This window comes from Mastomys coucha, unplaced genomic scaffold (genome assembly GCF_008632895.1).
Source record: "Mastomys coucha isolate ucsf_1 unplaced genomic scaffold, UCSF_Mcou_1 pScaffold6, whole genome shotgun sequence".
Classification (NCBI taxonomy): Eukaryota; Metazoa; Chordata; class Mammalia; order Rodentia; family Muridae; genus Mastomys; species Mastomys coucha.
In genome coordinates this window covers 98,703,885-98,719,410 of record NW_022196912.1, presented here as the reverse complement: position 1 = coordinate 98,719,410, position 15,526 = coordinate 98,703,885, and the positions used below count along the sequence as shown (strand labels likewise).

Below are 15,526 nucleotides of genomic sequence, written 5' to 3'. Positions count from 1 at the left end.
TATTATTTATTTATTACAAGTACACTGTAGCTGTCTTCAGATGAACCAGAAGAGGGCATCAGATCTCATTATGGGTGATTGTGAGCCACCATGTGGTTGCTGGGATTTGAACTCATGACCTTTGGAAGAGCAATTGGTGCTCTTACCTGCTGAGCCATCTCACCAGCCCCCCATATTTGCTTTTACTATGCTGTACTGTTATTTTATGTAGCTCCTTTCTCTTAAATATCACATTTTCCTCAAGCAGAACTTATTTTAACAGGTACTACATACACTATTCACATAAATGAACACATAGTATCACAGGCCACACCTGTAAAAATAAAAACAAAAACTGAAAAAAGAAATTCATATCACCTGTCCTGTACTATCATACTGTATTTTATGAAATTCTACTTTAAAGCATCTGAAATTAGAAAAAAATGAACCATTAATTTTTATAGTGAAAACGTAAATGATGTTATTAACTTTATAATGCTATAATATCATCAGACACTGATGAGACCGGTATTTAAGAATACGGCAGGAGATTTATCTATTAATCTCTAAAAGGATGACGAGACTTGCCTTTATTCTTACAAAATGACTTATACTTAGAGTGTCTGTGTGAAGCTGGGATGGAGGAGCTCAAGGCCTCATGTGTACTGAGCATGCACTCCACCATCGATTTTATGCTCCTAGCCTGCTGCTTGGCACCGTGTGTAGTATATGTGGGTGAGTTTGCCTATAAAGGCACATGTACAAGCCATTAGTTGACATTCACCTTATTGTGTGGCACAATGTCTCTCACTGAACTTGATGCTTGCTGTTTTAGCTAGCCTGGCTGGCCAGCAAGTCCTGGGATCTGTCTGTCTCTGCCTCCCATTGCTAGACTTACAGGAAATTGTCCCTGGCCTGGCTTCTATGTAGGTCTGAGCATCCAAACCCAGGTCCTCATGCCTGACTAGCAAACATGGACATCTCAGTCACCCCCTGTCCCCAGACCCTGGTTAACTTTTCTATGTGAAGAAAACTATTTTAACTTTTGGAGAACAAAATCTATCATCTAAGAGATTGTAACTATAGTAGACATCGTAGTAGCAAAAGAAAAAGAATATACATAAGCACAAACTGTGGGCCATGGGGCTGTCTAGAAAGATGATTTTTCTCCTATTTTGAAATTCTAAAATAAAGCAAAAATGTTGAAGTTTCTGAATGAGGTTGCAATGTATTTTATACTAAGATTTTCAGGTATTCTAAAAATGAAAGTAACCCCAACTCTTAGCTAGGTATGTATAAATTTATATAAAGATGTGTAACAAGTCTCCTCCCCTCTACCCCATAATTCTCTCTAGGGAAAAGACCTGCTGACAGCCACAAGCTATCCTCTGACTGCCACATGTATACTGTGGCACATGGTCCCCACCCTATAAAATAAGTTGATATGTACATATGTGTGTATATGTAATATATTATATAATATTATATATTAAATATATATGTATTTTGAGTATATATCACCTCTCTACTTGGCCAGCAGGATGGCTCAGTGGGCAAGTGCACTCGCCAGCAAGCTTGACTCCCTAAGTTTAAGCCACAGAACCCAGGGTGGAAAGAGAAAATGGACTCCTGAATGTTGTCCTCTGACCTTCACATGGGTGCCTGCCCTCACATACACACAAATAATAATAAGTTAAATAAAAAAGACAACATCCCTACCAACACCAACTCATCTTTTGAGTACCTGTTAAGACATAGTATGCAGAAAAAATGATTACTTAGAGAATAATTCATCAGGAAGGTACATGGCTCTAAGGGCAGTGGTGGGTGTCAGAGTTAATGAAGAGGGAGACCAAAAACCTGTATTACTTACCCTAAGTAAATGAATGAAAAAAAGAACAGCAACAACAGAGATGAAACAATAAGCCAGGCATGGATGACCTAGAAGAGAGACAACGCAAATATAACCAACAGATTCCATAGTTCCTAAACAATAAGACTCCTCGTAACATGAAATAGTGTGTGTTAACGCTCTGCTTTCCACTCTCCCTTGGTAGTGGCTGGGGTGGCCCAGTGGCCTTACACATGCCGGCAACTGCTATTCTACTAGGCTCTAGCCCATGCCCATAAGTCTACTTTTCTGAGACAGGGTTTCTCTGTGTAGCCCTGGCTGTCCTGGAACTCACTCTATAGACCAGGGTGGTCTGGAACTCAAGATATCTACCTGCCTCTGCCAGATATATTGGCATTAAAGATTAATTAAAGGCTGGGATTAAAGGCGTGTGCCAATTCTGCCCAGCTTCCACGTTCTCCTTTCAAATGTCAGAACAAATGTGGCTTTGGGATCAGCATATACTTATATGAAAATCTTGGGTCAGAGTATAAAACAGAAACATATATATATATATACACATCTAGAAAGAGTTAACTTTTTTAAAGTTCTTTTTAAAAACAAACAAAAGATATCATTTGGTATTCACTTGCCAAAAAACAGATGTCAATAAGGATAATTTATATTATTTATTAGGGCCCATAAATGAAAAGAAAAAAATATGGACAAAAAGAGCAATAAAGGGGGCTGGAAAGATGGCTCAGTAGTTAAGAGCATATGCTGTTCTTTAGAACCCAAGTTAGGTTTCCAGAACCCACACTGATGGCTTCTCAGGAGATGTGAAACTTCTGGCTTCTATGGGCACCTGTACATTTTGACTTACCTACCATATTTGTTCCATTCTTTATATTTTAATTTGCTTGTAATAAAGGTGTAAAAATTTGCAGTTCAGACTGGTCACCAATGATTGTCAAAGCCTTTCCTGATGACAAAGGAGCACTCTTACTCCGGACAATCAATGGCAAGCAAGCCTTCTCAAGTCCCTAGCTTATCAGCTCCCACAACTACCTAAAGGCCTGAAAGACAGGGGCTCTTTTCCCAGCAGTGAGCATTCTTTAAACCTGAGCTATCCATGCTAGAAATCTTACAACTTTCAAGTTACAGATCACCTGTCACAAATGCATCACTAGCAATTGCCTTTTTTGTGTCTATCCCTGTATGGGCCCCCACCCGCTTCTTGCAGACACTGTACAATCAAACACTGCTAGGAGAAATCCTCAGGGTTTATTTGCAAACAGGTCCCAGCAAGCTGCTTCTGAATGTCTGGCTCAAAAGCTCGTTCTACTTCATGCTGGAAGTCAAAGTAAACAACATTCTTGTATGGAATTGGCTGTGCTTCCTGAGACTCGTTAAAAAACAACACGAAATAGCACAGATGAACAAGGGTGGAAATAGAGTTGGGTACCGACATTCCAGATGTTTTCAAATTTAGCATAATTAAAAGACGCACAGAACTGATCCAAATGTTAAGGTCAGGTCTAGCTGACAGAATCAAGCACATTCCATGGTCTCTCCTCTGTATGTGGCCACACCTGGAAGAGCTCAACCCTCAGCTGGCTGCTCACTAAGAGAGGAGGCTGGAGCTAGGAAAGTGCAAGCAGCGTGGCTTCAGTAGCCATTAGTCTCTTCTCCCTTTCCCTAACCTCTTAAGCCCAGCCACCAGCTACCCCCAGTCATAGGAAAGAGGTGGCTGGAGCCCTGCGCTCAGGGAGAAAAAAATCTTCACCCTGGTGAGCCACAGTGTGCATCAGGGTGTGAGGTGAGTCTTGTTTAGCTCTCTGACCTCCTAGTTTTTGACCCTGACAACACTAGGAAACAGTCTCAGTGTCTGGCTGGAAGAACAAAAACAAAAGCACCAAGAAACCAGAAATCATAACTGGAAGCCATTCACGAGCTCTTTATCTCCCAGAAAGCATATGTGGCCATGACTCTTTTTCTGTTTTAAAAAATTATTTTATGTGTATGGGTGTTTCGCGCGCGCGCGCGCGTGTGTGTGTGTGTGTGTGTGTGTCTATCTGTCTGTCAGTGGCAAAGGCCATGTGTGTGTGTGTGTGTGTGTGTGTGTGTGTCTATCTGTCTGTCAGTGGCAAAGGCCAGAAGAGGGTGTCAAATTCCCCTAAACTGTAGTTACAGATGGTTGTGAGTCTCCATGTGAGAATTGAACTCAGGACCTCTGAAAAAGCAGCCAGTGCTCTTAACTGCTGAGCCATCTCTCCAGCCTCTTGTTTTTAAATAGAGTTTCACTATGAAACTTCCTGGCCTGAACTCTTTATGTAGATTGAGCTAACACGCATGCACACACGGACAGAAATAGTAATAAATAAAATACTTGATTTTAAAAAACTGAAAACAAAGTGCCCAAGATACAACCCAAATTACGCAGCATATAAATACTAGAAAAGTCGTGAAAAAAGACTCAATAAATACAAATAGCAAGATAACACATATGCTACAATTCTTAGTTGTTAATGAAGAAAAGAGACCAGGAGGGTACATCATTTCCCAACCCATTCTATGAGTTCAGCATTAACTTGATAACAAATCAAAAATATATTTAAAAAACCCAACCAAACAAAAAATACACTGTGTCAACACACACATCCCATTCACCTGTGCACCCTAACCACCCGTGGGGCAAAAAGCCAAAACAGCAGTTGGTGCTGAGGTAGGAAAACATCCCAGATTTGAAAGGCATACAGCTGTAGAGAAGATAGGGTGGGAGGCGCCAAGGCCCCACTCTGGCCAGGATAGGGCTGTGTGTGTGTGCGTGCGTCTGTGTGTGTCCGTGTTGAGTGCATAGCAATGCCTGTCAGGCGAGGGCAGCTAAGAATGCATGCAAGTACCACTGACAAGTACCCTGCAGCCCACAACAATAGACAGGTTGTTTTTGCTAACCCTGAAAACACTGAACTAAAATGAACCCATCTCTCTGTATTTATAAAAATACAGTGGACAGATTCTCTAAAGTTTTCTTTCTATGTTGGGAGCTGAGAAATAAGAGACAAAGTCTGCCTGGCAGGCAGAGTGGGGGCAGGTCTGTTGGCAGAGTTCCTGGTCTGCTGAGGCACGGGACAATAAGAGGAGATGCACTTGAGGCTCAAGGTGAGGGGCTGAAGAGTCTATTGACCTTGGTGGAGGAAAAGGGAGGCTTTCGGATGGGAACAAATGTCTTCTGTGTATGTTTCAGCATTGCTTCTGTTAGCGTGTGGCTTTGCTTCCCATGGTACTGCAGTATAAGAAGGCTGTGAGGAACACACCCACTGCTGGCATGGTATTGGCCTGCAGCCCTCCCACATCTGTCTCTCACATGTTTTTTATCTTCTCTATCCTCACTGCCCCCTCAGAGGACCGTCTGACTTCATACCAGCCGCTCAGTACCTTTCTAGTAGACATTAACCTTAATACTTGAATACAATCTCAAATACAGTTAGAAGTGACAAAGAAAAGGAAAAATTCTTAGAAGCCCACTTTTCCCTAAAAACAAAACAAAACAAAACTGTTTAAAGGAAAGTAGAAATAAAGTCAGGTGGCATGAGAATCACAGGTAGTTTTTGGCATGTGGCAATCTTCAACAACTCACTTGCATGAAAGTGATTCTAATAAACTCTCCAGAGATATAAACTCAAAATGAGCAGAAACCACTCACTCAAGGTACAAATCACCCTGAGAAAGGGTCAATAGAATTATCCTTCCCCAAAACTTCAGATGTTATAAGACAGGAAAGTAATAGAAACAAATTAAATCTGGACAAAAAGACTACATCCAAATTGATCTAACATCTTTAAAACAGAGAAATATAAATTCTAGAAATGAAAAATATAACTACTGCCGGGCAGTGGTGGTGCATGCCTTTGGGAGGCAGAGGCAGGCAGATTTCTGAATTTGAGGCCAGCCTGGTCTACAGAGTGAGTTCCAGGATAGCCAGGGCTACACAGAGAAACCCTGCTTCGAAGAAAAAAAAAAAAGAAAGAAAGAAAAATATAACTACTAGATTCTAAGTAACAAAGTAACAGTATTAACAAACCACATAAGGTGCAAAGAAGTTGAAAATATACCTTAAGTAAGGAAAGAGGGTGATGGGAGCCTTAAAACTTTCATTAAAAGGGCAAGGCACAGTGGAGCATTGCCTTTAATCTATGACAGTCTGAGGCTAACCTGGTCTACACAGTGAGCTCTAGGACAGCCAGAATACACAGTGAGGATCTATCTCAAAACAAACAAACAAACAAACAAACAACAATAAAAAGCTCCAAGACACTGGTGTGCCTTAGTTTTTGTATACGTGAAATCAAGCTATAGGAATAGGAAGGACTGACCTGGGGACTACTGGCTTGGAGGAACTGGTCAAAGTAAGTGACTAATAAGAAAGAAGGCAACGGAGGACAGGGACAACATTAAAAGCTAGCAAAGTGAGCCCTGCACACATGCAGCAGATGTAAAGTTCGGTCTTCATGTGGATCTCCCAACAGCTAGAGTGGGGATGTCCCCAAAGCGTTGCCTACCTGTGGAATATGTTTCCATAACTGGGCTGCACCTAGCCCTGCAGAAACTTGATGTGATAGGATGGAGGGATACCCAGTGGGGGCCTCCATCCTCTCAGAGGAAAAGAGGGGAGGGGACTGGGTGAAGAAGGGTAGGGGGCAGCAATTAGGATGTAAAGTGAGTTAAATAAATAAGTAAATAATAAAGTTTTTTTTTAAAAAAAAGTTAGCAAAGCAGACCTATTGAAGATAAGGGGGAGGAGGATATGTGTTTGCAGATATCAAAGTAGAATTAATAAATCAACCAATGAACCATGGGTCCAATAAGCAATGACTTCTAGGCTGAACGAACTGAATCAAAGTTGTATCCAGGATAGCAAGATGGCCAGGCATGACAACTGAGCTGGATCCTCTTGGATGGCAATTATTCTCCCCTGACCTGAGACATTCCCTTTAAAAGGTGGGTGCTCATCAACCACAAACGAAATCCAAGACCGCATATCTGAGAGAACAGGAACTCTCAAGATTCTCAAGGGCCACTCAGCAACAACACTTAAAGGAGCAAACAACTGCTTGGGGTGGAGATTCTGACAGCCCAAGTGCAGAAAGGACTCTGGGAGCTGGCCACTGCTGTGCAAGGAGCTCCAGGGTGGCAGCTTTCAGGATTATCACCTGTGATGGAGTGGCCTTTTCAGTGACAGAGCTGCTTTTGAATCATCTCTGCTCCTTGCAAGCAACCCCTCAGTATAAGTGTACTCTTGTTAGCAATGCCAATAAAAACCTCACTAATTGGATATTAGCTTAATTATTACTTTGGTATGGCATAGGTTCCCTTTCTGGGGTGAGCAGATGTCTGTGTTGCAAGAAAAGTCTGTCACACAACATGGAAGGAGAGAAATGACTCCTGCAAACCTCATGACATATGCAAACATATAAGCCATGGCACATACATGTCCACATACATATCTGCATATACATAAACTATATAAACTTAATTTAAAAAAAATTTAAAGTTATATCTGAGGGTACAAAATTAATTCTGAGAGTAAATGATTTTGTTTTAAAGTTTTATTTTTGCCTTGTGTGCATGCATGGTTTCCTGGTGTGTGTGTGTGTGTATATGTGTACAGTAAGTGCATTTGTGCTTGGCATCACAGGAGCCAAAAGAGGTTGTTGGATACCCTGGAAACAGTTAGGGATGAATATGAGCCAAGATGTGGGAGTAGGAAACCGAGTTCATCAGTTTCAAGTCCTCTGCAAGAGCAGCCAGTGCTCCTACTGATAAAACATTTCTCCAGCCCTAAATATGGTTCTCTAAGAAACAAAGGAGGGAAAGACCCCAAAACCTGGGACTGGATTTGTGAGCCTGAGGGAAACTTGCAAAGGAGGAAAGGAACCATGGTCAGGACGCACACTAACAAGCCAACGGCAAGAGGGGCCAGAAAAACTAAGTTCTGAAAAGGCAATAGACAGAAGTAGTAAATACTGTCACGCTGGATAAACAGGTTCCATGAGGTACAGAAAGAGAAGGCATAGCTCTTAGGGGTTGAGGACTAGGTTTGAGAGGATTTTTACATAACGGCCGAGAGTCAGCCAAGGCCAAATTCTGGACTCAAATTCCCAAACTGATTCATTAGTTTCTGACCTACAGCAACTGTGACCCTGCCCCCGTGCTTCAGAAGGCGTGCACATGCACTGCTCCTGAGATACTGAATGAAACATAGGACTATGCACACATAGTCCATACAGCTGGCTTCTTGTCACCAACAGATCAGTGCATGAAAAACTAAAAACAGGCAAGGAGAGGTAGTTTACAGATGGTGGTTTCTTTCTACATATGAAAATGTAAAAGTACACAGAAACTACGTAACCTTCCAAGATCATTAGGAAAAAATTCTCAGGAAATATAATGCTGAGTCCACAGTTCTATATGTAGTATACAGGTAATTTTGAAAAAGAAAAGCAGGAAACTTGGAAGTGGGGGGAGAATAAACATGGGAGAAGACAAAATTCCACCCCTAATGAAATCTGAAAAGGAAGCAAAAGAACAAGCCTAGCCCATAATCAGCTGAGCTCTAGAATGCATCTACTGAGGCCAAGAGAGGGTCCGGGAGGGAAACCCTGGCAAGCATGTAAACACATTATGTGCCAGGTGGTGGTGGCACAGATCTTTAATCCCAGCACTGGAAAGGCAGAGGCAGGTGGATCTTTTGAGTTAGAGGTCAGCCTGGTCTACAGAGTGAGTTTGAGACCAGCCAGGGCTACACAGAGAAACCCTGTTTCAAAAGACAACACAAACAAAACCCCACAGAAAAATCTAAGAAGAAATAATGTAGACTGCAATATAGAGAGTTAATATTTACTATTTCTATTATTGAAGATGATCTTAAGATTCCATGATGGGTATTGATTTGTTGATTTTCTGAGGTTTGAGCATGAAGCATGCACTGGGTGGCTAAGATCCAAGAGGCAGCCACAGAGGAGGGTAAAAGGAGAGGAGAGGGGGAGGGGCTGGGAAGTTGGGCCTGCATCCTTGCCGCAACTTCTCCCTGTGCCCAGTGGCTAAGGCAAGAAGCAGTGCTGCTCCGAGAGACTACACAAATGATGCTGGGAGTTCACAAGTAAGATGGCCAGTCACTAATGAGTTCAGCAGCAGCATTTGAAGGTGGCTTTATAAGCCACTTAAATCCTATAGCACTATTTGTTAATGATGATATACACAAGTGTCTCTGGAATGCCACAGGCACACTATAAATCAAAATACTGAAAACACATGATCTTACATGAAAACACCTGTTTCCCATGTATGTCTTCTGGTACTTTCAACATGCTCCAGAATGAAAGGAAAAATAACTTAGATCCAAATTATAAGACACTTTCTTCTTTGCCAGACCAAGTCAAGAATATAACAAGACTCTTATAACAAGGATGTGAAGTGGCTCAGAATGTGAAGCTCAAGCAAAGATGGAAAGAGAAAACCCATTCTACAAAGCTGTCCTATCAAGTGCACATGTCCACTCTGGTAAGCACCGGCCTGCACACACATCACTCTCTCCCTCCCTCCATCCTTCCCACTCTCTCTCTCTCTCTCTTGCTTTCTCTCTCTCTCTCTCTCTCCTCTCTCTCTCTCCTCTACCTACATACACACACACACACACACACACTCCCCACCTTTCTTTCGCTCCCCCACATATAACAACGACAATCCATAAGCAGGTCAGGATACTGCCTCATGCTCACCTTGTAGCACCTGTATTTATACAGAACCACCAGGAGGATGGTCATAATGACAATGACACTGATCATGATGGCAGCATTCAGGATTGAGTGCAGGGCTCTCTGGCCTATAGTCTCAGTGTCTTCTGTGAATGGGGTGTAGATTCTAAAGAGGAAAACAAAACACAAGTGTGTCAATGCATATGTCAAATCACATACTCCTTTAAAACTGTAATCAATTGTGTGGGTTACTGAATCTTTTAGAATTGTACCTTTTGTAGCTCATCAGTCAACTAGGAATTTTTTATTTTGTTGGTTAGTTTTTGAGACAGAATCTAGTAAGTAACCACAAGCTAGCTTGGAACTCACCATGTAGCCCAGGCTGTACCTGAACATGTGATCTTCAAGCCTTTGCATTCCAAGTGTGGAGATTATAGGTCTGTACCACCCTAGCTCTAGGTAATAATTTTTTAAAATGTAGACATATATGCTTCTATTTTAAATTCTGTGTGTGCATGTGTGTGCATTATGTAAATGTGTACAGATGTTCATGAAGGGCAGTGGTACCCAGTCCCTGGAGCTGGAATTAAAAGTGGTTATGAGCTGCCTGATGTGGGTGTTATGAATCCCTCAGTACATCTGCAAGAGCAGTGCACCCTCTTAACTGCTGAGCCATTTCTCCAACCCTTTAGCTAATAATTTTTAACTTAAGAAAAATAGCTATTCTCTAAAATAACTTCTTCAGAGTAAAAGGAAACAGACTATGAAGAGATGAACGCACAGGTAGGCACTGGCTCCATCTAGTGGATGCTTTGTACTGAAATAATGATCTCACCCAAGGTTTTCTCCATAGCTTATTAGAATCTGTTAAATAACCAGGTTCTGCCTATTAACTAACTACTGAGGCTGAACAACAGTTATTAGAGACAGGGTTTGAACAATGGTCTTTTTATCTGTAGGGTGACTATAACTGGAGTTGTCTTCTCGTATTTCATTTATACAAAAATACCTTAATTCCAAGTGCCAAGGCTTCCAGTGCAATGACCTTACTTCCGCCCTCATAGCAGGTGTGGCCATGAGACTGTGTAGTGGTCAAGGAACTCTGAAGAGGCTGAGGAGGTAGTTCCTGCAGGGAGTGCTCTCAGCTACATGATGCCTATGTCCCCTTATCAACTCCCTTCTGCTGCTGAACAAAAGCTGAGACTCTAGTCTGGACCCTAAGAAAACCTAGGACAGAAGCTGAAGAAGGAAGCCTCATGCTTTGTGAATAAAAGACCAATATACCGGTCTGGACTGCCTACCCCTGCACTGCTCTCTGGGAGAAAGAAAAAAGGTGTGTCATTCAAGTTTCTATAACAGGCTCATAAAACTGGGTATGGTGGCACACACCTGTAATCCTACCACTCAGGAGGCTGAGGCAGGGTCAAAAATTTGAGACTAGCTGAGACTACACAGTGAATTCTGGACCAGCCTGAGAAACAGTGAAAACAAGCTGCTATGAGAAATACTTTTAACACACAAACCAAGAGGAGGACAATATGAATGCTGTTTTGTTTTGTAGCTCAAGCTGACCTGGAATTTGCATACAACAAAAGACAGACTTGAGTTCCTGATTGTCCCTTCCCCACTGCCAGGTACTTTGATTAGGCATATGCCACCATGCTTGTGTTTCAATCGCCATATGGTGGTCCCCCACATCCATGGTTCCTAAACCTCTAAAACTCCATGAGCCATTTGCCAAGTGCTAGGATTTCAGGCCCTGCCACCATGCCTGCTGGCTCAAAAGTAAGATTCAAAAGGTTAGAACTAAATAGCAACAACAACAACAGAACAAAACCAGAAATGACATCAAATCATCAATCCTGTCATCCCCACTGCCTCTGGCCATCAGAAAAGATGGATGGTCCATGGTCCGTAGGTACAGAGATCTTCGAGAGGATAACAACATGTTATGAGGAAAGCCATGCTGGCCTGGAGAATGAAGCATTTATACATACAGCTGCCCATCCTTCCGGGTATAGAAGCTGACTGATTTGATGGTGGCCACGACAACGACCATGCAGAGGGTCACAGGAACAAAGAGCATGATGACATGCTTGGCTCCATATTTCAATGTCAGCTCTTCATCTTCCTCCTCATCTTGCTCCACCACCTGCCTTGAGTTACTCTGGGGTCGGCCATTAGATACTGGCTCAGGGTTGTCAAGTCTCTGCCTGTCGTGGTGCTGCTGCCGTTCTTGGCTGTCATTCTAAAAGCACAGGAGATACATTCAGTAAGCAGACTCTCAGCACACGGCATCCTGTAAGACGTGCACTTGGGGTTTGTGTGATAGCTCCATCAGCACCTAAGTTCTAAACATGTGAAGCAAGAAGCCGCCCCTTACAGACAGTCCTAACGTCTGGGTTATTACTTACTGCTGTTCTGTGAGGAGCCCAGCCCTTCCTCTTACCTGGGTCCTGGCCCACTTCATCCCTCCTTCTCTCTATTCTCCTCCTAAGGCAATCATGCTCCTCTTTGGAGGCTTGGCTTAAATACTATAGACCTACATCGACTCTTCTTATGATTTATTTATTTTGTGTATGAGTGTTTTTCCTCCATATATTTCTATGCACCACACATACACCTGGTGTCCACAGAGGCCAGAAGAGGGCATCGGATCCCCTGGAACTGTAGTCAAAGATGGCTGTAAGCTGCCATGTGGATATTGGGAATTGAACTTGGGCCCACTGGAAGAGCAAGTATTTTTAACCAACCACAAAGGCAACTCTCCAGCCCTCAAACTTTCTTTATACAGCTACAAACTTAGTAATCTCATCTTTTCAAATTCACAAAGTAATCCCTATCTGATTATTGCTGTTGTTGTTGTTGTTGTTATTATTATTATTATTATTATTTTGATTTTTCCAGACAAGGTTTCTCATATAGTCTGAGCTGTCCTGGAAATAGTCTCACTCTGCAGACCAGGCTGGCCTCGAACTCAGAGATCCACCTGCCTCTGCTTCCCGAATGCTGGAATTCATTATTAATAATACTTTAAAATGCATATAGTGATGTTCAAGATATCTCTCCATATTCTTTCTCACAATACCATGTAAAACTACAATAATTTTAAAAAATAGCTTAGTTAAAAAAAAAAAAAAATCTCCCAGCCAGGCATGGTGGCACACATCTTTAATCCTGACACTAGGGAGCTTAATGTCAGCCTGCTCTGTAGTGAATTCCAGGCTAGCCAGAACTACATAGAGGGACCTTACCTAACTCCAAAACAAAACCAACAAACAAGCACACTCCTGAATAGCACATGGGCCTTAAAAAGTTCCCATGTTCCCTCTTTTTGTCCCATGTTCCCACCCTCACTAAGCCTGAAAAAAAAATACATGCTAGATGGATGGACTGACTGAATTTACAGTCTTTTATAAAATCCCACTTTCCGCCGGGTGGTGGTGGCACGTGCCTTTAATTCCAGCACTTGGGAAGCAGAAGCAGGCGGATTTCTGAGTTTGAGGGCAATCTGATCTACAGAGTGAGTTCCAAGACAGCCAAGGCTACACAGAGAAACCCTGTCTCGAAAAAACAAAAAATAAAATAAAATAAAATAAAGTAAAAAATAAAAAAATAAAAAAAATCCCACTTTCTTTGGTTAAACCTAGGTCTCATCCTGTTATAATCATTCTTTTTTTAAAAAAACAAAAGGAAATTTTATTGGTTCTTTGTGAATTTCACAACATGCATCTTAATCCCCACTCATGTCCCTGTCTCTCCATATTTGCCCTCTAAACTTGCAAACTCCCCTGCAAAATAAAACAAAAATTCTTCCCCGGGGAAGCTGTGGAGTGTCCCACAGTGTACCCTTTTGCCCAAACAGCTTTACTTGCAAATATTCACTGCAATGAATCACTGGTCTGGTTCGAGGCCTCTGGCTTCTACATTATCAACACCGGACACTCATTGGGAGTCATCCTGGACATCCTGCTGTCGCCCTGTGTCATGAAGTCCTGCAGCGTTGGCTCTGCAGGACTGACCCTGTCACGTGCTCCAGCAGCTCACACAGGAGCTGTCACGCTCATCCTTACTGTACTTAGCTTTCTGTCCCCTCTCATTTTTGTTTATGGTGCTAACAACTGAACCCAGAGCCCCATACGTGCTCAGCAAAAGCTTTTCCATTACCAAACTAGAGTGTCAATTCCTGGCTTTACTGTATTTCTAAGTGTGTCGGGGGTGGTGGGGGTGGTGTGTGTGTATACAGATACTTGGGTCATCATATGTAGAGCCATGAGACCTTATCCAATGATCCATCTCATTGGCCCCTGGCTTTTTCTTATTTTTTATTTATTTTGGTATTTTTTTATTCATTTGTTAAAACTTAAATTTTTTCCAATAGTAAAATGAATAAAAGAACAGACCTGGTGAGACAGCTCAGAGGGCAAAGGGACTTGTTGGCAAACCTAACAATGAATTCCCTGAAACCATATGATGGTAGGCAAGCCAACTTCTGGTCCTAATAGTCATTGTTGGTAAATAATGCCCAATTAAGCTAAGGTCTTTCAGGAAGATGACTGAAAATAAGCTACTTTCAAATCTCAGTTCCAACTACAGAATGTGACTATTACTGTGGAGTCTTGCCAACATTCACTAAAACACACTCTGAGAGCACACGGCTCAGCAAATAACGATGCCTGCCACCCATCCATACAAGCCTCACAACCTGAGCTCCATCCCTGAAGCCCATATAAAGCTAGGAGGAGAAAAAACCCACAATGCTGTCCTAGGACCTCCATAGGCACATGAGCGTGCACACAGTACTAATACACTCCACATTCAGTAACAGCATGAAATCATTTCTATACAGCAGGGCCTAGGACACGTGCACATCCTTTGACTTTCAGTCCCTCTATTGCCATGCCTTCACAGGTGAAGAAATAGACACAGCGAGTGACTGTCAGAGGTCTGAACCCAGGACAGCCCGCATCCAGAGAAAAGTTCTCCTTAATTTATCATTTCCAAACAATATGGGAGCTTGGAAGACTCAGTGCGGGCTCAGGTTCTCTTTAATTTCACTTGCAGCAACATCCATCTTTGGTGGTGAAAATGTTTCCACAGGCTTAAATGTCTGAAGACTCAGTCCCCAGTTGATGATGCTACTCGGGAGGTTTAAGAGGTGTGGTCTTGCTGGGAATAAGGCTTTGTGATTTCAAAAGTCTCTCTATTCCCGGTGGCGTGCGTGCGTGCGTGCGTGCGTGCGTGCGTGTGTGTGTGTGTGTGTGTGTGTGTGTGTGTGTATTACTTCCTGCTTCAGTCACTATGCCCGTCTTCCCTGACATGATCATGATAGACTCTACTGCCCCTGGAAACATGAACCCAATAAAGCCCTCCTTCTAGAATTTGCCTGTATTTTATCACAGCAACAGAAAAGTAGCTAAGGCACTGTCCCACAAGTAATCAGGAGACTTTTACTGTATCCCGGATACTCTGCAGTAGCAATACTGAAATCAGTAAACTCTAGACTCCGAGCTGGGTGTGGCAGGCACACCTATAGTCCTCAGTATTCAGGAAGCTAAGGGAAGAAAAATGCAAGTTTGAAGGCAATGTGGTAAGCCCTGGTCTCAGAATAAACTTTTAAAAAGGGAATGCAGCTCTGTGGTAAAGCATTACCTATCATGAGCAAGGTCTTCGCTTCAAACTGCAGTTCCACAGAAAGGGCGATGGCACTAAGAGACTCTGCTCTTTTAAAAAGTTCCTTTTAGGGACAGGTTATAAAAAACTTTATTTGCTCTATCAGGGACTTGAGACTTTATCCTGTGTGCAATTCAAAGTCATAAAGACGAAAGCACACATGTGTACACACACACACAGGAGCACACAACCCAGAGATAAAGTAGGCTTCTATCTTCCCAGAGAAGGAAGTGATCAAGTCATCAGCTAAAACTGTGATGTCTGTGTTTAGCAATACAATTCTAAC

General features: G+C 42.4%; 1 protein-coding gene across 3 annotated transcripts in view; it reads right to left on the bottom strand.

Annotated features, from left to right (window-relative positions):
- Psen1 (presenilin 1) overlaps positions 1-15,526 on the bottom strand; it is a 47,045-nt gene that overhangs the window by 10,864 nt on the left and 20,655 nt on the right. For all 3 annotated transcript variants that reach the window (XM_031355366.1, XM_031355369.1, XM_031355368.1), the window contains 3 exons: positions 11,565-11,815; positions 9,592-9,733; positions 1,853-1,920 (listed from right to left, as the gene is read on the bottom strand). In XM_031355366.1, the coding sequence (XP_031211226.1) occupies positions 1,853-1,920; positions 9,592-9,733; positions 11,565-11,815 (461 nt within the window). The remainder of the gene's footprint in view (positions 1-1,852; positions 1,921-9,591; positions 9,734-11,564; positions 11,816-15,526) is intronic.